General features: G+C 49.3%; 2 protein-coding genes and 1 long non-coding RNA gene across 3 annotated transcripts in view; 2 read left to right on the forward strand and 1 right to left on the reverse strand.

Moving 5' to 3' along the window:
- Nucleotides 1-247: 247 nt before the first annotated feature.
- The window catches only part of LOC118155560, a 25,296-nt gene continuing 3,669 nt past the window's right edge, over nt 248-21,874 (reverse strand). The window contains exons 2-4 of the long non-coding RNA XR_004745912.1: nt 18,034-19,662; nt 6,224-6,491; nt 248-4,201 (exon numbers count right to left, since the gene is read on the reverse strand). This is a non-coding gene — a long non-coding RNA (uncharacterized LOC118155560). The remainder of the gene's footprint in view (nt 4,202-6,223; nt 6,492-18,033; nt 19,663-21,874) is intronic.
- On the forward strand, nt 2,565-9,617 carry LOC118155542 (keratin, type II cytoskeletal 5-like). Its single transcript, XM_035308865.1, has 9 exons — nt 2,565-3,149; nt 3,728-3,942; nt 5,716-5,776; nt 6,304-6,399; nt 6,694-6,858; nt 7,296-7,421; nt 7,862-8,082; nt 8,440-8,474; nt 8,600-9,617. Exons 1-9 carry the CDS (start codon nt 2,565-2,567, stop codon nt 8,932-8,934), a joined length of 1,839 nt encoding a protein of 612 aa, XP_035164756.1. The 3' UTR covers nt 8,935-9,617.
- Nucleotides 16,272-21,085, forward strand: LOC118155558 (keratin, type II cytoskeletal 5-like). The gene is made up of 9 exons (XM_035308884.1): nt 16,272-16,772; nt 17,789-18,003; nt 18,565-18,625; nt 18,821-18,916; nt 19,164-19,328; nt 19,563-19,688; nt 19,927-20,147; nt 20,429-20,460; nt 20,566-21,085. Exons 1-9 carry the CDS (start codon nt 16,272-16,274, stop codon nt 20,760-20,762), a joined length of 1,614 nt encoding a protein of 537 aa, XP_035164775.1. The 3' UTR covers nt 20,763-21,085.

The following is a 21,874-nucleotide window of genomic DNA, read 5'->3' on the forward strand; positions in this document are numbered from 1 at the left end:
TCATGCAAAGATCTCAGACCTCTCGGCTGGCCCCGTTCCCCCTCCCCAGGAAACGATTCTTCCAGCGCTGCCCTCCCCCCAGCAGGCAACCCCTGCACAAATCCTGCCTCCCAAACTGGCACCCGCTCTGCGCGCAGCCTTCCCTTCCGAGGGGGCAAATTCAAGGAGGACAGTGGACAGTGCATACGAGTGACAAAACCACGCAAGGGAATCTTGTGGGACTGAGAGACACGGCAAGAATTTTCCGTGTTTTTTTTTTTTTTTTTTTTTTTTTTGTGCCTAAACCATCATTTGCTTTGCCCTTTGTAATATTCCACTTAATTACCGTTGTCTGCAGCAACAGGCTTTCCTAGAAGAGCTGGGGAGGTAATGACTGCCTTAAACATGAATCCTTTCTCTTTTCTTTAATTAAAGCATTTGCAGCCTGTGCTCTGGTTCCCAGGTGTGACTTTGCATAGCGCTTTGGAAGTCAAAGGCAGGCTCCCGGCCGCTGCTGCCTGGCCCCCTTCCACCAGATCCAGCTCACATGTGCCAACTCCCATCTGCAGGTTTGGAAACCAAATCTCTGTACATCTGCCACATTTCCAACACAATTTATTTAGTTTCAATACCAGTATAAGCCTGGTAACATTCCTGGGATTGCTGCTGATCCAAACCAGCAGCAGTTATTGGGGTTACCTGCATCATCACCCATTAAATCAGGGCTCGATGCTGGCTACAGCAGCTTCAGGATGCGCGAGTGTGGGTGCAGTTTTCCTGGGAATTTTGGCATTTCCAGCTCATTGCGCAGCACCCGGCGGGTTCCCGGTCTCCACTCCCGAGGCGAGAGCACCCCCTTGCTACCGCCCGGCTTGCTCCCGTGCAGCACGCCTGGTGATCGGCTCCCCGATAGCTCGCCCGAACGCGCTTCGGGTGCTCGTGACTCACGCTATTGGCAATAGGCGGTGACAGGAGCGCTTGCAGGAGATGATAGTTGTGAGCGCCGGCTTTTATGATTGCAATAAGGAAAACAAACAAAAAAATCCCTTCTGCTCAGGTTCTTTCAAGTTCCCAGACAGAGAAAACGGCAGTTGGAAGCACATCAACAGAAACAAGCTATGAGATGCTGCAGATACCCTTAAGCAACTCATTTTGGATTAAGTTCCCGTACTTATTGCTCACGTAGCCAATTTCAAAAAATCTTTTTTGATTCAGTTTTATCTCTCTGCTGTGCACTATTAGTTCATCTGACATACAACCCGATGGAGGTTGGTGGCCCTTGCAGCACAAGGATGTGGCTGGGCTGAGTTTGCTTTGCAGACTTGCTTTGGGTGGGAAGGAGGGGACATCTCTTGTAACCCACATCCAGCTCTCTGTGGGCACGAGGGATGAGGTCCTGGCTTTCCTGCCTTTGCACCATCCCAAAACACGACCCAACCCCATCTCAGCCCCTGGGTTCACCTGAGAGCTCAAGATCAAGGGGCCAAAGATGTTTTCAAAAATCATCCGACTGCATGATCTCAGCAGAGCGAAGGAGGGGTGGGAGGAAGCTGGAAGGAAAGTGGGCGAATTCCCCTACAGAGAACATCTCGAGGAGCCAGCAGTGATGTGGAAGCTGCTGGTTAGAGGGTAAATATGGTGGGGGAGTGATAAAAATACCACTTCACAGAGAGCTTTTGAACCCTCAGCCTGACGAGAAGACTCAAAACAAGTGCAACCCTTTCAATCATCTCTTTAATATCTGTTTTAGAAGTGCCATAGTACTATTTAATGCAGTTTCACATTATTTTGGAAGGGCGATTCCCTCGCTGTCTTTGAAAGCCATGATAACTAATTTCTCAGTTCCTCCTGCAAAGAGGAGAGGCAACTTTCTGGTAAGATCCCAAAAAATACTACCAGGAGACAACTTCCACCCAGCTCCTCTCCACCAGCCTGCGATCCTTTAGAGCCCTTTTCCAAAAGAAATCAAAATAGCTGTGCTGAGAAGTAAAATCACCTTCAGCCTCAGCTTTCCCAAACCAACAACAGGGCATGGACACCACGACAGGGCAGTTTCGGAAAGATCAGCCCCTGTCTGTGCTGCTTTGTTCGCCGTGTGATGTGTTGAACCCTAAACTTCACCTTGCAAAGGCTTCAGCACAAGGAAGCTCACTGCAATGGGTGAGCCCTGGCTGGCATAAGGAAAACTGGCTTCCAGGGTCTCGGGAGAATCGTGTTGCGTCCTGCTCATGAGCACAGACCTCGGCGAGTCGTCCCATTCAATTCTCATTTCATGACTCAGAGCACCAGGCTTTGGGGGTGGGGGTAGCTCCCTCACTCCGTTACTTTCTTGCCTGCAAACAATGCATTTTTCAGCGCCTCGCCGTAGTCTAGGTGTGTTTGACAAGGCAAGTTGCTGCAAGGCACGTCAAGTTCTGAATTCCCGTGCCAAGTTTTCCAAGCAGATAAAAGAGGAGGCTCCCGAGCTCTCCCATCACAGGGGTTTCTGTCTCCGTTGCCCTCTGCTCCTTTCCTGCTGCTCAGCTTTTATTCACCAGCTTTTTTTTCCACTCCTGCTCTTTGCATTTCCAATTGAACAAGCCACCATGAGTCGGATCTCTTACAGATCATCAACTGGAGGGGGCATGAGGGGCTTTAGCTCAGGCTCTGCTATCGTAGGAGGTGGCAGTAGTACCAGAAGCAGTTTTAGCTCTGTCTCTGTCTCCAGAGTTGGAGGAGGAAGAGCTGGAGGTGGAGGAGGCTTCGGAGCTGGTGGCGGCTTCGGGAGCAGAAGTCTCTATAACTTAGGTGGAAGTAAAAGAATTTCCTACAGCTCAGTCGGTGGAGGTCTACGGAGTGGAGCCGGTGGCGGATACAGCTTTGGTGGAGGAGCTGGCTTTGGTCTTGGCTATGGTGGTGGTGCAGGCGCTGGTTTTGGCTTAGGAGGAGCTGGTGGTGGTGGCGGCTATGGGCTGGGTGGTGGATTTGGGCTGGGAGGTCCTGGATTTGCTGGTCGAGGTGGCCCCGGGTTCCCTGTTTGCCCACCCGGTGGCATCCACGAAGTGACCGTCAACCAGAGCCTCCTGGCACCCCTCAAGCTGGATATTGACCCAGAAATCCAGAAGGTGCGAACACACGAGCGGGAGCAGATCAAGACCCTCAACAACAAATTTGCCTCCTTCATCGACAAGGTGAGAGTTTGGTCTTAAACACCAGCCCGTGCATATTCTCAGTTGCCTCGGGAAAGAAGAACAGGAAGAAACTTCCTTTGGATTTGGGGGCTTGCCTGAACTAATCCCAACCGACAAACAGCACAGGTTTGGCTGAAAACTAAGAATTGTCTCATGCTCTTTGCAAGGATGAGTTTTTCAGCACCTCATTTTCCTAAATTGGAAATCCCCCCTTCCCCATAAAAAAATGCTGGGAGGATGGATCTTCCACGGGTTGTAAATTTCAAACCTCCATGCCTCTCAATGGGATACTACTAGTTTAAACCAGTAAGGTGGGCTGAGCATCCAGCGGGGGGAGAAACAGCTAAAGTTGCAATTACAGGTGCTTGGCCGGCTTAATGGCTCTTGAAAATTCTCCCCAGGCGTCTCAGCTGCTTGTCCTACTTTAGAGAATCTGGTGCCCTAAATTCCTGTGGAAAGATCCTAATTCCAGTCTCTTTGCTGTCTCTTTCCGTGTTGAACAATCCCTCCTGTCCCTGGCAAGGGGCTTTGTGCGCTGTCGGATGGGTTTCAGCGCGTGCCTGTTTTTGTTTTCTCAGGTGCGATTTTTGGAGCAGCAGAACAAAGTGCTGGAGACCAAATGGAGCCTCCTGCAAGAGCAGGGCCACACGGTCACCAGGAAGTCCCTTGAGCCCCTTTTCGAAGCCTACATCAACAACCTCAGGCGGCAGCTAGACAGTCTTATGGGAGAGAGGGGACGGTTGGACTCTGAGCTGAGGAACATGCAGGACATGGTGGAAGACTTTAAGAACAAGTAAGAGATTGCGCTGTGTAGATTAATAGATGTGAAAATCAGGGCAGGTGGTTTGCGCTCTCTGGCGCATGCCTTGCATTTGCACTGGGTTCCTCTTCCCAGCAAAATGAACATACAAAACCAAAATTTGGTTGCAGTTACCTCTAGCTATGTTGGTTGCACGCAGGCTCAGCATTTATCACAGGATTCATTCACCCACGGAAGCAGCTCCAGTGTATGGAGGTCCTGGTCAGATCCCTCGGGCTTCCCTAAACGATACCTGAAAATAGCAAAATGCATAGCTCATGAGTATGAATGACATGCAAAAGGAGATGAAACATAGCCATAAACAGCCAGCTCCAAAAATGCCCAATTTTCTCTTTTTGCAAAGGAAGTTCCTAGCTTCCAGAGGGGCCCAGGCAAGCCGCACGTGCTTGGCCTCGCTCACCTCTGATCACGTGGAAGATGCTCAGCTCTTTTTTTTTTTTTTTTTTTTTTTTTTTTTTTTTGCCCATTGCCTCAGCTCCCCCTCACATAAACCAGAGAAAAGAATTTTCCTGGGGTGGCAATTAGTCCCAGCCTGAGATAAGGCATCCAGCAGAGGCGGGATGAATCATTTTAAGGGCATGCCAGCCAGAGTCTGCTGACTATGAGGGACATTTAGGTGGTTTTTTTTTAGGTGAAGCAGTTCAATTTTCTTTGGCTGGAGTCTGGAGAGAACAATATCTTCCTTATGCAACCAGATGGCCAAGTGCAAACTCGAGAAAAACACCCTGGAGGACTGAGATATGTTTATGCTAAAGAGTTAAGCTTGTGAATAGATTTTTGGGGTGGGGGGTATGTATCGGCATTTAGAGCTGACAGGATGGCTGACATGAATTAGCTTCTGGTATGTTGTCCTTGGGTACATTTCAGGTCTCGGTATGCATTGCAGGCTTTTAGAAACCCTGATCAGTCCAAAAATGACAAATGAGATTGCCTGGATTTTGGAGCTACTACCTGGGCAAGAGAATGCATTTTGTTTCAAGTCTGGAGCCAGCTCCCAGTCCATGGGCTCATTTTCACTTCATCTCCTGTCCACCCGGAGATCCAGCTGCAGGGATATCTCTGCCAGTGGGAGTTAAAGGACTGGCACAAACCTGCCTTTCAAATCCAGGTCTTAGCCGCAACAGCCTCCACATTCTATCTACTTTCTAGCTAAGCCCTGCCCTGATTATCTGATGAGAGGATGTTGCTCAGAGCCATAAAAAGTTCCCCAGAAACATAATCTGAGGCTTACTTAATGATCTGCTCTTGCACAACCATGGTTAAAGAATCACAGCTTTTTTTTTTTTTTTTTTTTTTTTTTTAATTAAATGCTGCAGCAGGTTATTCAGAGCCATTAGCATTATTAAAATATCAAATATCAAACTATTACATTGTTAGCTATTGCAGTCCAGGCTGAAAGCTTTTGCATAACTTTGCTTTGGTCAAAGGTCACCACGAATACTTGCTGCTGCTTCTTACTGCAAAGGGTTCTCATCCTGCTCACATCTACGCATGAGCTTGACTTTAAGGGCAGAGATTGGATTCTTTTAATTTTAGCTGGGACTACTCACACCATGGAGTCCCTGCAGGTTCAGAGTAAGTGATCACTTGCTCTGCGACTGCTCTGGACCGTAAACAGCTGGGAATAAGGAATATATCTGGGAGCCAGAATTGATTATTTGGGACTGGAGTGGTCCCACCTCTGCTTCCCATGCTGCCTTGGCTCTTCATTTCCACCCAAACCCTCTCCCTTTTTTATCCTTACAGATACGAAGATGAGATTAACCGCCGCACCGGTGCAGAGAACGAGTTCGTGGTTCTCAAGAAGGTGAGTGAAGTGGGAGCCGGGGGAGGGCAAAGAAATGAGCTCAGCACACAAAGCCAAAGCAAAGCTGATGGGAGCTGGGGTCCTCCAACCCCATCGTTGGGTCAGGCATTAGGATATGGCGCTGGCACGGCTAGGACTAGGTACTGGGCTGGGTACTCCTCCATATACCCCTACAAATGGGCACAACCGGCTCCACGGCAAGGGAGCAGCACCTTTTGGCACGTTGGGAAGAGCTGCCCTGCTTTCTGGAGGTAGCTCCTCTGGCTGCAGCGCCAAACCATCTGGCTGCCTGCTGTTCATTCCCACTCTAACTCCAGTCACACCCCCATGAATCCGAGCTTTGCCCTCTGCCCAAAGCCTTGTTCTGGCTCACAAACAGTGTCTGGCATTATGTTAGAAAATGCCTTAATCATAGCAACATAAAAACAAGCCTAAAGATTAACAAACCTGGAAGCAGAGAGAGGGTCCTCCTGGTGCCCTTTTGTTTTGTGGTTTCACCCAGATGTCTTTGGTTTTCTTTTCTTTAGGATGTGGATGGTGCTTACATGAACAAGGTTGAGCTGCAGGCCAAAGCAGATGCGCTGGCAGATGAAATTAACTTCCTGAGAGCTCTCTACGAAGCGGTAAGTGGTCAGTCCTCCCTACGATAACATCCTCCACAGCTCCACACCGTACAGTTTCCCATGTTCTGGAGCTCCGTCTGTCACGCTCAGTGCTGTACAGCAATAAAAGACGAAGCAGTCACCACCTTTTTGAAATTATAACGTAGCCATAAGATAGAAATGATAGATAAGGAGAGGCAGAGTACAGAGAAATCCAAGGAAATGGCTTGGCAGAGAGGGCTCCAAAGCCATCTCTCATCAGCATGGTTTCCACCCCTGAGACCAGAAAACTCAGGTTTTTTGCATCTTCCACAGGAGCTGTCCCAGATGCAGCAGCAAGTGTCTGACACCTCCGTGGTCCTGTCCATGGACAACAACCGCAACTTGGACCTCAACAGCATCATCGCAGAGGTCAAGGCGCAGTACGAGGACATTGCCAACCGGAGCCGGGCAGAGGCTGAGGCTTGGTACCAAAACAAGGTGGGTAACCGGAGTAACAGACTGATTTCTGTGCATGTTGCAATGAGCTCGTGCATACAGATTGCCATTCTTTGCTTGTGAACGGCTATGCTGGACCCACCTTACTTTCCCTGCTGTGAAACCAGAGGACAAGATGCTTAAATGCCTTGATCCTGGGCTCACAACGAGTCACAGGTGGATCTGGCCTTAGATACAGAGCATTCCTCTTTTCCTTTCAGGTTTTTAATATTAGGTGACAACTCATAGCAATGCAATAGCTGACTTTGTGGTGCATTTTAGCAACTATGGGCTGAGCTGCTATTCCATGGGCAGGCTGCTCAGAGGGCTGTAGTCCCCCTAAACCTGCACTTCGTGCCCTGAATGCCCCTCACCCTTCCCAGCCCCACTCATCCTCCCCACGGCTCCTAACCAGTGCTCTCCTCCTTTCTGCATCTCAGTACGAGGAGCTCCAGGTCTCTGCTGGGCGACATGGTGATGACCTGCGTAACACCAAGATAGAAATTTCAGAGATCAACCGGATGGTCCAGAGGCTGCGAAATGAGATTGAGAGTGTGAAGAAGCAGGTATGGTGGGGATGCTCCTGCATGGTGGATGGCAGACTCCAGGCATGGAAGGAGCCAGCTCCTGGCTTTGGAGCAGGGCTGAAAGGCCAGGGATCCCCCCCTGCACTGAAGAGGGCACGGCCATCTCTGTCTCTCCATGCTGGAGAAGGTCCCTTAATGTGAGGATGTGCTGTGATAGTGCCTTTCTTGCCGGAGAAGCGAGTTGTGAGCTTTCAGGTCACCCCAGAAAAGCAAAGAGCTGCAGATGTTTCTCCTTTTTGTGGGAAACAGGACTATGGCTGCAGCTCCCTCCCCACCCCATCTACCTTGTGACACCTTTCTGACGGCCCCTGAGGACTTAATGCCATGCTGGGAGCCACCAGCCAGTATCCACAATACCACAGCAATACTCAGCTTTGGGTAGCCCAAGATAAACCATTCTTGGCTTCCCTTTCTTCCAGTGTGCCAGCCTCCAAGCAGCCATTGCTGAAGCAGAGGAGCGCGGGGAGCTGGCCCTCAAGGATGCCAAAGCCAAACTGGCCGAGCTGGAGGATGCTCTGCAGAAAGCCAAGGCAGACCTGGCCCGGCAGCTGCGCGAGTACCAGGAGCTGATGAACGTCAAGCTGGCCCTGGACATCGAGATCGCGACCTACAGGAAGCTGCTGGAGGGCGAGGAGAGCAGGTGAGGACAGGCACGGGGTCCTGCTGCGTGCTGCTCTTCAGAGTAGAGCGCGTTTCTTTGGGTCCAAAGACAGAGCTCACCCCAAGGGCCAGAAGCATCAAGAGACTTAAAAAGAGGGTAGAGAGGGGCGATATTTTAAAATGTGAGGTTTCTAGAAAAAGCTGGGTTTCTCCAGCTCTTGGCACCTGATGCACTAAGAAAAGTGAGCATTGTCACCTTTCACCTGTGATGCAGCCATACCCCACCAGTGGACAGCCCCTGCAGAAGGCCACAAAGTCTAATTAGCTGGTCCCAGTGGCCAGCACTGTATCTTGCCTGTGCTTTCGCATTCTCACTTACGTCCCCCTTCCCCAACAGGCTTGCCGGAGAGGGAGTCGGAGCCGTGAGCGTCTGTGAGTACCTCCCCCCCTTACAGCCCTGGTCACCCATTCCCCTGCCATGGTGGCGATGGGCCAGGTACCCCCGCCTCGGGGACCTGCGGGTCCCTAAGGTGGGCACATACCATGTTCCCCTGCAGCCGTGGTGAGCAGCTCCAGCGGGATGGGCTACAGCGGCGGTGGCGGCAGCTGCCTGGGCATGGGCGGAGGTCTCGGCATGGGCGGAGGTCTCGGCATGGGTGGAGGACTCGGCATGGGCGGAGGACTCGGCATGGGAGGCGGCGGCGGCAGCTACAGCATGAGCAGCAGCGGCGGCGGCGGCTTCGGAGGTGGAAGTGGAGGCTTCAGCGGGGGGCTCAGTTATGGCGGAGGCAGCAGCTTCAGCTCCAACAGCAGCCGAGGCGTCAGCTCCAGCACGGGAGGCAGCGTGCGGATCGTTTCCAAGACCACCACCAGCAAAAAGACCATCAGATAAGGATGGTGAGCCTGGCGTTCCCCGTGTGGACGACGGTGTGTTTCCTGCCTTCCGAAAGCAAGTGCTGCCCTACAAATCAATGGTGTAAATAGCTGAGCTGCACCCTCTCCTCCCTCCAGCCTCATCCACTGGGGCAGTGGCAGGAGGCTAGGACCCCACTGCCAGAATATGAAGCACTTTTGGCTAAAGCATAGGTTGTAACAGGTCACCAACAGGGCTTTGGAGAGCCGTCACAGTCCCCAGCGGTGGCCCTCTTCCAGCACAGTCCTCATTGCTCTCTTGTTCTCCCCACGGAGTCGCAAATTTAAAGTAAAGTGGAAGCACTTTGCTGAATGGGGAAAGCCACACTTGGCCACACGCATTCGTTACATTCACCCTAAAACGACGGGGACAGCCTTGTGAACCACAGTCCTGGGTCTTCAGCAAGGAAAAGAGCTCCAAGGTGCTCTAAAAGCCTCTGCCCACAACAAGTGTTACAACCTCCAAATGTTTCATCTGCAACTAAAGATTTTTCCAACCCCTTCTGTTTTCTCAGGCATCTGTGGGAAAGGTTACTGCTTTCTGTGTATATGAATTGCCACACTGATTTCTAACTCCTTGTCCCCATGGCTATAGCCTCTTTATTTCCTACCATACTGTATTGTCCAATAAAGAGCATCTCTCATTTTTAATTTTTGCTGCTTCACTCTATTCTCTGCTGGGAACCGGGTATTGGTGTGTGCTGTGCCCCAGCTGCAGTAAGGACTCTGTAGGCACTTCATGAGAAAAGACCTTGAGGAGACTGAGCTCAGGTTTAGGACTCAGACTCCGACGTGGCTCTGAGGAGGATGGAGAGGAGGGTGGGATGGATGGTCAGCCTGGCCACAGGTTCACACCACAAACAGGAGCAAACCTCCAGCACCGTGGAAAGGACATGGCGAGATCAGCATTAAACGGCGGTGAGCAGTGGTAAGTTCTGCATTTGAGCCCCCAGGAGGTGAATGGAGCAGTCAGACACCACCATAACTGCAAACGGAGGGAGGGCAGCACTAGCAAAGGGGGTCAGACAAAGGGCAAAGTGCCCAATATCCCACCACGTGCGGTTTTTGGGCATCGAGGTTTCCCTTGCACTCATGAGCAGCTTGCTAAATGTTCCTTTGGAAGAGCTGTTTTGGGGCCTCAGGTTCATTTGTGACTGAACCTGTGCCTGTAGCACCCAGCTGCCCAACTCCCAGCCACCCTCCAGGAGGTTTCTGAGACCTGCTGGGACGAGGGTTTCAGCCAGGCTCCCGTGCTGTTCCTGGGCTCCCTCCTGTGGCTCCGAGGGCATCTCCTGGCTCTTGCTGCCTGCGAGGCTGCAAGGCCAGGCACCAATCCTGGCGCATGGGGAAGCATGGGGTGAGGTGGGAACCCAGCCCCAAAGGACCCAGGAGCTGGAGCATGAAGGGAGGGGAGCAGAGGAGGGGTCCGCAGCCCTCTGGGGATGTCGTGCCCAAAGGACAAGCATCCCACCTTGGTCCCTGGCGTCCATCAACCCACCCCTCATCCCCTATAAAATCCAACTGTGGGTACCCCCAGGAAGGTCTCCAGGGAGAGGGAGGTGAGGCTGCAAGGCAAGAACATCTCGTGCACAGTGTTCCGGAGTGCTCACCACAGGGAAACACTTCCGAGCTCCCGAGCCCCGCCGGGCCCCAGGCACCCATCGTGCAGCACGGAGGTGTGTGAACACCAGACAAGCCAGCCGGGTGTCTCCAGTAGGTGGGGGCCCAGAGCAAGAGAAAGGCAGGGAGCTGCCCTGCAAGGGCTGGAAGCTGTGACAGGTGCTCCCCGGGGGCTCACACCCACGGGCATCCCCTCCAGAACACAGGAAGGGGAAACGGCGCCTTTGGAAAGCTGGGGCAGCCCGTCTGCACCTGGGAAGGCTTTGTGGAAAGGTGAGTGGTTGGGCTTCATCTGTTTTAACTGCCATCATCAGTCTGCAAGCATCTGACCATGTTTCTTAGACTTTTAAGGAAATAGAGTGAAGCTGGCAAAGCAGTCTTCTTTGTAACAGGCAGGGCAACCCAACTGGGCTTTTATTATCAAACCATATATGTATATATAATTAATTGAAAATTTCAAAAATCTGTTTTGTGTTTCACAGAAGCATACATAACACTTTGCTGTGCCATCAGCTGCATCGACACGTGGGCCACAACCAACACCATACCTGAATCTTGCTCGTGAGCCCCGCTGCCAAGCCCTTACCCATCCCCACAGTACCTGGGCATCTCTGCAGCCTCCATCAGTCTGCTGCCACAGATGTTGGCTCCTTCTCCTGCAATCTGAGCACTGAAGATGCTACCAAGGCAAAAAAAATAAAAAATAAAAAAAAAAATGCAAAAGCAGCAAGCAGCTATCAGTCACTCTTTTGTCTCCATGGGGTGGGTTTTGTAGCCCCCCTGGCACTTCTCCAAGAAAGCAGATGCAAAAAGTCATCTAGTTGCCATCTTCTGGTTTGCAGAGACCTGGAGAACACAAAAATTCAAGTTAATCTTGACAAGTAATTTGAGCTGGCAACTTAAATATTAGGGGAAAAAAAATAAACTAACATCTAATTTTAATATTTCCTATGGGAACAATTATGTTTGTGGAATGCTGAAATACCTCCCCTTAACAATTCCCAAATGAAACACTGCAGCTTTTTGACTCAAACGGAGATTTTCCATCCAAAAAAAAAAATTATTATTTTTTAATTTTCAAATGATTTACATGGCCTAGAAACAAAGTACAATGTGAAATGGCTGCAGGGAAGGTAATGCAGGATGCAGCAGTATCCCCAGCTCCCGTCTGCGAGGCATGTTCAGCCTGAGCGTCCTTGTTTAACCAGGGCAGCGACATCCCGGCCGGAGGTCGGAGTCCGGCAGGCGAGCTGGGCTGCAGGCGATGCCACGTGCCGCAGGACAGCACCAGGGACCTCGGGGCTCACACGCGGTGCAGTGAGGCACTGCACCGTGAATAAACATAAGGCCCCTGCACCTCGGCACACCGGGACTGGGTGCGCTTTCCAGGACATAATGCTTGTTTGAATAATGCTTGTTTATCTTACCGGCTCTGAGAATGGTGCTGTTTGTTTTAATTGGGAGAAATTAAACTTCACACGAGCGCTATGGCTCTCTGCAAGGAACCTTGAACCGGGAGCGGTCTCGGTGCAGGACAGAGCTGGGGGGCGTGCCACGTGCCTGCACAGAGCTGATCCGAAATAACGGGGCTTTCCAGCAGCAGTGCTTCAGTGCACGGGCTTCTTTATCAGGAGAATAGTTATACCCTAGGTCCAAGAGAAAGGAGAATATGTTACAATACTGCTGCAATAACCTCCAACACTGAAAGATTTTGCTTTCCACATGGAGCTTGGTGGAGATCAGAGCCCCAGCAGCCCTACTCAGGGATTAAAGTTGCTCAGGAGGCGTTACAACACAAGTTGGGATATTTAGGATCCTTCAGGTACCACCACGTAAGCACCAGTGTTGCATGCAGAGCAGGAGAAAGGAGGTATCAGCTAATACCAACCTAAGGTCAGAGGCTCTTTTAAGTGCAACAAAGCACGGGGTGAAACAAGACCTCCCTGGTCTGTATACAGCATCTGGCAACAACAACAATAATGAAGGCAAAGTTATTCCAAAACCCTGGGCTGCATCGGAGTCTCTGCGCTAGCACAGAAAACAATTATCTGGGGAAAGCAGGTCACACCTACACTTCAAAGCCATGTAGTAGTTACAGCTGACTGGCCTCCAGATACTGCTGGGAACAGGCTCAAAGGACTGCAACGCCCATCACAGGGCAACACCTATGGGAAAGCTTCTGAGGAGTTCATCCTAATTCATCCCTTGGGGAAATGAGATTCACGGACACTTGCGTCCCGCTCAGGAGCTCTCGGAGGTTCCCATCCCCACAGCGCAGGGACCCTGCAAGTCGTGTGGTCCACCATGGAAAAAGCTCAGGGCAACCAGTGGGACTTCATTAACTCAGGATGATATAGTAAATTACGGTCAAAATGAGTAGGGTTTGAATTTAGGTTAGCAGCCCAAGTTTAACCCAAAGGCTTTAATTTAAACAATTAACGTAAATTACAGCCTTGACTTTACTGATAATTAAACTGAGATTAGGTAGCACAGGTGAACCGACACAAGTTAGTGAGACATGCTCTGATTTTATAAATGCGTGTGTTTTTGCAAAGACACACGGGTGCATTCCGAAGGATTTATTTCAGCCTTGTCTGAGAAAGGGCATCCATCACCAGACGAAGGCTTCCAGGGCAGATGCTGGAGAGAGGCAGAGATGGACAGGAGCTGACGAAAAACTGCTGGAGATATCTGCTTCTTGCTTGCTGGGTACATGGAAAGCAGTTCAAATTTCTTACTAGTGGGGTCTGAGTTTCATTTATTGCCCTGATGTAGCCAGAATGCACTTTTCTACCCTCAAAGGAGTGTTTTTACCTTGCTGTCAGCATGATGCCTCTGGGTCGGGGACTCACACCACTGCCTGCCCCCTCTGCTCAGCCTGGGAGGAAGAAACGAGGAGGGGAAGGGATGGAAAAGGCTTTGGAGCCGGCTCAGCCTCGCAGCCTGCCTCCGCCACGTCATGGGGGCTCTCAGCCGGCAGGACCTGCCCAAACACAGCTCCCTTTGTTTGATTAGGAGGAAGAACTACAGAACAGCTTGAGTGAGAGCAAGCATTATGTTCTGGTGGAGGAGGAAAAGTCCATATCAGGGCAAGCTATCTTCATCGGAGCAGCAAATTCATTTACATGCCCGGAGCTGCAGCGTGCATGGGAGACACTCCCCCAGGAGCTACCTGGAAACCCAGTGTTTCATCAACAGAGCAGGGTGGGGGCCCCCTTGCCATCACCCCATACCCCAAACCTGTAGCTACAGCTCCTTGTGCTCACAGTTCTGCCTTTTGTAATTACCTCTCAAATTCCTTCCAGATGAGTGACAACCGCATCACCTCCACCCTAGTGCAAATGTGAAATGGAAAGAAATTAATTTCTTTTTATTTGGTTGGAGGAGCTGTATTATTACTATTATTAACAATGGACTCCAACGCAGTTGGCGTATTCTTTAGCCAAAAAAGACAAGTTTCATATGTAAAGGGAGCCTGAGGGGAAAAAGGAAAGTACTGACGCATCATGCTGTTAGTAACCAAGGGTGGGTTTCAGCCTGGCTAACTCTGCACACCCTGAGTCAGCCTCCTGGTCTCCCCACATGGTGCTGGGGGAGGTGGAAGGCCATCTCCAGGGGCCTCTCCTTCCATCCACCTTCGGATGGGAGAATCTGCCATTGGGCAGTGATCTCCCCTGCCTACACAAGAATAAAAAGAAAAACTTTTAGATAGAGTGACGTGGGATGGATAGCACCCCAGACGGCGATTCCCAAAGGAGCTTAGGCATTTAAGGTCTCTGGCAACCTGCATCTGCCTTCAAGTATCTTGTGCCTCATATGAATCAAGCACACTGTGGGGGATCGACCTCACACTTACACGTCATGACATTCACCAACCCCAGGCAAAGCCCCAGGGTGGATCAATCATCCACGACCTTCAGATGTAGATTTGCTGCTCACAATCCATTTACTCCAGTTCCCATGCGTGCAAGTGTGCCAACAGTCAGACCCAAGGAACAGACCCTCTGGGCAAAATTTGCAAGACTGAGCTCTTGCTTACAATAAAAGCTCAGTCTTGTAAAAGACACCAAAATAAAATAATTGCTACTTCTTCTCCTCCACCATTTCAAAACACCAGTGTAAATGCAAACTATTTTGAAGGCAAGTTGTTGTGGGAGCAACGGGGACCCAATGCACTTGTGGGGGTTTCTCTTGCCTCGCAAGGCGGGGGCGGTTTGCAGCACACCCCCTGCTCAGCGGTGATTCCTCGGCATTACGTTACTCCTGCTCCACAGCCAGCAGCTGTTCAGCCCTGCAGACAACACGAGAAGCTGTTCGGGGGGATGCGGTTGCAAGTTCACTTTCTTGTATAAATAAATTACATATGAATCATCTTTTCCTGAACTACCTGAAACAAAGCGAGGGCCAGAAACACTCACCATGCCTCAGAATGAAGTTATTTTTCACATTTTCTCTTCAACTTGTTACTCAAACTGCCTGCAGTGCTACAGGCAAAGCAAAGGGCTGCATTGGTATCGGTGGCTGAGAAAGGCCAGGTCCAGGATGTCTTTGTGTGCAGACCGCTGTGGATCTGGGCAGAGGGAATCCTGTGGAGCTCTCTTCTAGTGAATTCATGCAGGGAGAATCACACTTTCAGATGTGCATTGCTGAAAGAGCTGATTAAATCTTTGGGAAACTACTTCGTGTTTATAAACGAGGAGTTGGGAACAACCCCAGAGCACTCCATTTCCATAGAGCCAGTGGATTCAAAGTAGCTCCCATTCCTACCCTCTTTCCTCCGCCTTGAAAATTTTGTTTTGTTCCTTTGTTTCCATCCTCCTAAAACATCAAAACTGAAATAGAGGACTAGCACAGCTATTTGTGCTAGAGCTCAATGGCAGCTGTGAATATCACTGTCAAAATATACTTGCGAACAAAAGACCCTGACAAAATGTTTCATTTTCATTCCTACATTAATTTTATTTTATTCCTTTTAAGAGTGACAGAAGAATTAGTCCACAGGAGCAGGAGTTTCAGAACAGATCAGCCCTGGGAGCTGAGCCTATGTAGAGACAGAAGCAGAAGCATTTCTGCAGATATATTGCATAAGGGGACCATGTAGTACTTACCACAAAATAAAACATAAAACAATATACTGCAGGGCGTGCTGTAAAGCACTGCTCTGCCTGACACAGATTCCTTTCCCTAAAACACACGGGACTGTAATTGTTAAAAACTCTACTCATGAACGGAAAAGGGGCAAAAGCAATCCTGAGGGATGAGATTTTCAAGCAAGAGGTGTTGAGTGACAGGCATTTTGAACGGTGTTTTCCTCCCTGTGCTCAAAGTGACTCAACTGCAACTTTCAAATGCTTTGATACGGTGAAGAGTCTGGCTGTCTACAAAGACGGCAGAAGGCGACAGTTATTCCCAAACAATACCACTGTTGCTCAGAACCTGGCTATATTATTTCAGAAGGGCGTGTGTGCGGAATGAGTTCTTTCTCCAGAATGCTGTTGGACATGCCAAGCCTAATTAATCAGAAAGATGATCCACCTCATCAAACCCATCCCAGTCTCATAAATGCATAAAAGGGCTCTCCTGAGCTCGTGAAAAGCACAGGTTCATCTTTCTTCTTTTCCTCCTACTCCTTGCTCCAGGCCAGCACCTTTGCTCCTTTGCTCTTGCTGTAGCATCCATCCCAACCCAAAGCCAACAATGTCTCGCCAGTCCACCGTGAGGATTCAGAGGGGAAGAAGTGGCTTCAGCGCTGCTTCAGCCATCGTCCCAAACACCTGCCGCACCAGCTTCAGTTCACGCTCCGTCACCCGGGTCGGAAGCTGCAATGCTGGCAGTGGGTTCGCTAGGGTCGGTGGTGGCTTTGGAAGCAAAAGCCTCTACAATGTTGGAGGATGCAAGAGGATCTCCGTGGCTGGAAGGGGTGGTGGCTTCTACGGACCTGCAGGTTTTGGTGGTGGCGCTGGTAGTGTGTACGGTTGTGGTGGTGGCTTTGGCATGCCAGCTAACCTTGGCTATGGATATGGTGCCTTTGGTGGTGGCATGGGTGGCCCAGCTGGGGGCATCCACGAAGTCTCCATCAACCAGAGCCTTCTGAAACCTCTCAACCTGGAGATTGACCCCAGCATCCAGAGGATCCGAAAGGAGGAGAAGGAACAAATCAAAACCCTCAACAACAAATTTGCCTCCTTCATTGACAAGGTGAGACATGAGCTTCCCTAAATATCTTGCCCTCATTTTTTGATGGGGACTCTTAGTGGCGTTATGAGCACATAAGCTGATCAAGAAGGAATGAAAATCAGGAGTGAGACTGGAAGATGCCTCAGTCCCTGGAAATTCCAGGCAATGGTACCTGCTGCATAGTGGTTGCTATGAATTAATCATCCAGTATTCGAGGTCCTCCTCATTTGCTGCTTAACATCTCGTAGGCAGTGGAGAAAGAAAGCTCTTAGAGACAACTCCATCCTTATGGAGGTGTTGGGCTCTTTGCATTGAGCACACTGCAAGAGCCTTGATAACAGGTTTTTAGATGGTTCAAGTGAAATGAGAGCAACCCATCCAAAACAACCAAGAAAGGAAGCGCATAAATTGGCCCTAGGGAGAAGTAAGCTTCTTGCTGCTTGAATTTTCCTCAAAGGCATTTAAAGCTCTGAGTGAAACAGTACCAGCATGTTTGGACTGTTAGTTCAAAAGAGCAAAATCTGATCCGACTCTGTCTGAGCCACTTCATTTCCTTGTTAACTGTATTAGACAGACAAGAGCACCTGCTTGATTTCTCTTGGTTGAGCAGCTCCTCTTTGATTTCAAGGAAAACACTACATTATTTTGGAGATTTTGTGGGGTGTAGGAGCTATGCTGAAGGGAGGGGAAACTGGCACTTCATTATTCTTTTCTTAATAAGTGTTCATACCCTGTTTTATTCCTTATCTGTTTTTGCATGCACGGTTCACACAAAATGTATGCACCTTGCATGCTTTATCAAAGGAAAGAAAGGAACGCACGTGCAAGGAAATCTGTGGTCGTTCCAGCGTTTTTTTTTCAATATTGACCAGGGCCCCTGCAGTCAAATAGCAAATTCCTGCTTCTGTCAGAGGAGAATTTGGCTATGACAACCAGTTGGAAAGGGTACTTCACCCACTGAGATCCCACATTTGTAAGGGAAGCTCTCTTAGAATCTCTGCTCTTTCAAAACATCTTCAGCATACTTCTGCTTGCAGGTCCGATTCCTTGAGCAACAAAACAAAGTGCTGGAAACAAAGTGGAGCCTGCTTCAGGAGCAGGGGATGAAAACAGTTAAAAACAATTTGGAGCCGCTGTTTGAGACTTACATCAACAACCTCAGGATGCAGCTGAACAGTTTGCTGAGTGACAAGGGAAGGCTGGAGGGAGAGCTCGTCAACACTCAATACCTGGTTGAGGACTTCAAGAAGAAGTAAGTCTATTGAGCGAGTGCTCTACCTACCTAGATAGGTGCAGCCTTTCTCCATTTGACATCCTTAAGCCAAGCAGGGGATCCAGATAAGTCCTCTAACAAATAGACCAGGACACAGGAATTCCCGACAGCAAAGGCTGTGCCATTTTCTCAAGATAAACGGTAATGGAGTAGCAGATCCAAATACACAAACATTTTGTGAATAATTTAGAATATGATCAAAGACTTATTAACTAAATTACCTACTGAGGAAAAAAAAATACATGGTAGGTCTGAAAGTTTCAGGACAGCATGCTTAATTTGCTTAAGACAAGCAAGAGGAGTATGACTAAGGGCCAGAAAGATGAAAAAAGGAACAGCAGAGATTCTTTAAAAAAATTAGATGTACTTGTTTTAACTAGTTTAGCCTAGGAACATGCTCATGGTCTCTTATTCAGATGCTCTGCAAAAGAAAAGATCATTGTATGCAAAATGCTCTTAAGGAAGTTCATTCCAGCAAACTAAAATCACCTCCGTTTGTTACTTGCCTAAACAAATGCTTCTTCTGCCTCCCTCCATTAGGTATGAAGATGAAATCAACAGGCGTACAGTTGCAGAAAATGAATTTGTGACACTTAAGAAGGTGAGAGCAAATTGCAGAACAGCATCTGATGATTATTTGTAGAGCTCTAATCACCTATTCATTCACAAATCCATCCATTCATATTCTAAATGCTTTTTTATGCCTTCTTCCCTGGCCTGTTATTGTGGAGATAAGCACATCCCTGACTTGCGAACAAGAGTTTAAAATCTATTACCTAATTCTCTCGTCCTCCAGGATGTAGATGCTTCCTATATGAACAAGGTTGAACTACAAGCCAAGGTAGATGCGCTGACTGAAGAAATTAATTTCCTGAGAGCCCTCTACGAAGCAGTAAGTACAACCACCTCCCAAGACATTTCAGTCCTCAGTTCGGAGCTTCCCTCCCTCCGTTCCTCTGAAAGCCTTTAATTTCTTCCCCCAGGAGATGCTAAATCCTTTACCTCTTTAGAGTTACACCAACTGTCTTAGCTCCTTAGATAACAATCTGTAGCCTCTCCCAGGTCTGCATGCTCATCTGTAAGGATGAAAAGGCATCTCTCAAGTGAGTGAGCTCACCTAGTCGCTGCGCACTTTGCAGGAGCTGTCTCAGATGCAGACCCAGATCTCCGACACCTCCGTCGTTCTCACCATGGACAACAACCGAAACCTGGACCTGGACAGCATCATCTCAGAGGTCAAAGCTCAGTACGAGGACATCGCCAACAGGAGCCGGGCTGAAGCCGAGTCCTGGTACCAAACCAAGGTGAAGGAATTGGGGTTTTCCGTGCTGTTATCTTCATGTCTTGTCTTGAACAGAAAAGGACTGACTCTTCCAAGAAAACTTTCTCCAGTACTGTGCATTGCACAGCAGCAACTCAGCTGCTAGTGTGGGCTTGGGGAGGCATCCAATGCTTTCAAGCAACCACCCTGCCACACACTGTGTTACTGAAAAAACGATGGATTTTACCTTGACCGGTTGTTCCTCTCTCCATGACAGTACGAGGAACTGCAGGCTACCGCCGGCAGGCACGGGGACGACCTCCGCAACACCAAGCAGGAGATCTCCGAGCTCAACCGCCACGTCCAGAGGCTGCGGTCTGAAATCGACAACGTGAAGAAACAGGTAAAGGGCAGGAAAATCCATCCTTTTAACCAATTTACCCCCCAGAATGGAAGGGAGGAAGGAAAACATCAAAAGCAACCTAAGCAAATTCTGCTCAGCTTGACCCTTTTTCTCTCAAAAACAGAACTGCTGCTAAAAGCGCTTAAACTAGTGGTGCTGTAATAAGACCTTGTGGTTTCAGGGTAGAACAAGCCAAAGACTCATACACGCAATTTGACCAAAGGTTTCTCTTCCCTAGTGTGCAAACCTGAAAGCAGCCATCGCAGATGCTGAGGAGCGCGGGGAGCTGGCCCTCAAGGATGCCAAAGCCAAACTGGCTGAGCTGGAGGATGCCCTGCAACAGGCCAAGGCAGACCTGGCCCGGCAGCTGCGTGAGTACCAGGAGCTGATGAACGTCAAGCTGGCCCTGGACATCGAGATCGCGACCTACAGGAAGCTGCTGGAGGGCGAGGAGTGCAGGTGGGTGGGATACACGACCCTTCTAGTCCTGGTGTTGGAGGATCCAACAAAAGTGCTGGTGATGCTTGGTGTTTCTGAAATGCAATGCTAAAGGGGGTACCCAGGGGCAGGGGGAAAGGTTGTCTGGTTAATTTAATAACATTGTGAGAAGCATCCATGAATTATGCCACGTATTCATTTTTCTCCCCAGGGGTCTCTAAAAAACGTCCCATGTATTTTCTCATGCTATCAACTGGCTTCTTTCTTATGGTCTTACATTGCTGTGTTCTGTTCCCTAACAGGCTGGCTGGAGATGGTGTCCCAGTGAATATCTGTAAGTCTCTAAAATATACGCAATTACCTGATTTGAGCCTTATTGTGTTTCTGTACTGAGAAGCCAATACCCAAAGAGACTGAAAGCTTTTCCTTCTCCTTGCAGCTGTGACCAGAACAACTGTGGGAACAGGATACGGAGGAGGAAGCAACCTCAGCATGGGAGGGGGAATCTGTAACATGGGGAACAGCTTCACCTGCGGGAGCGGTCCTGGGGTGAGCAGCACCACCTTTGGAGGTGGCAGCAGCTCCAGCGTGAAGTTTGTCTCAACTTCCTCCACCAGAAGAAGTTACAGAAGCTAAAAGTTTCCTTTCAGACGCCTTCACTCGCCAGAAAACACCTTAACACTGGTCCTTTATTAAAGCATAGTTGGGGTGAACGGAACGAGGGCCACCTAAACCCTATGTCTTGTCGCACAGGAGCCTCACTTTAGGAACCCTCTCTCAGCCGTGTTTTCTAGCACATGTTGTGTAGGGCTCTGCTACTGAACATGAGTCCAACTGTTTTAAATTTGCAACTTGCTTGTTACAGCTCAGCATTTTTGGCCGGATTTTGTATATAAAATGTGTCCCATGACTGTTTGTCTCTCTTCACTTTCTGGTGTTTGTCTAATAAAAATGCATATGTAATTTATTCTATTGCGTGGACCTTTTAATTAAAGACGTGGAACAGCAAATGCAAATGCAGATAACAAGCACTTTTCCTAGGGCCTTGCCCAGTTAAAGGCACAGATTTTTACTCCTCATCCACAGTTCCTGCATCTCCCCAGCAGCAGCCAAAACACAGGTACAGCGTAGCACCAAGCGGAGGTCTGCTGTTGATTTCAATGCACTAGTTCTCCCCATTGTGCATGTAAAACACCTGGAAGCTAAACACAGGGCACGCCAAGGCAAGAGTGGGGCACAGGGGAAAAGGTCTAAGATTCATTTGCTATGCAGCTCCCAGCCAGTACAACAGCCAACAGCCCGGCTCCCGGGGGGTGCAAAGGGCAGTGCCAAGCGTGTGATGTACCTGCATAAACTTCTAACAATAGGGAACTAATTACCAGGGGAGTCAGAGCAACCACCCGACTTGTTCAAGAATATCAGTCCATCTCAAAACTCCATTTACTGTGAGCTGTCTCATCTAAGTGTAAGTGCCAGCGTGTGAACACCTGAGAGCTCCCCCCTCCTGTTCCGAGCATTGGCCACCCTGTCTGAGGAGTTCATCTCAGGCCTCGGATGCCCTCATTCTGTCTTCTTTGACTATAAGTGGTGGAGTGTCCAGGTCTACAAATATTCATATGCTACTCTGAAGGGAGTTGTCTCCCATTCAACAGCCATAAAAAGGAAAGAAAAAGAAAGAAAGAAAGAAAGAAAGAAAGAAAGAAAGAAAGAAAGAAAGAAAGAAAGAAAGAAAGAAAGAAAGAAAGAAA

Source organism: Oxyura jamaicensis, chromosome 33, assembly GCF_011077185.1.
Source record: "Oxyura jamaicensis isolate SHBP4307 breed ruddy duck chromosome 33, BPBGC_Ojam_1.0, whole genome shotgun sequence".
Taxonomy (NCBI): domain Eukaryota; kingdom Metazoa; phylum Chordata; class Aves; order Anseriformes; family Anatidae; genus Oxyura; species Oxyura jamaicensis.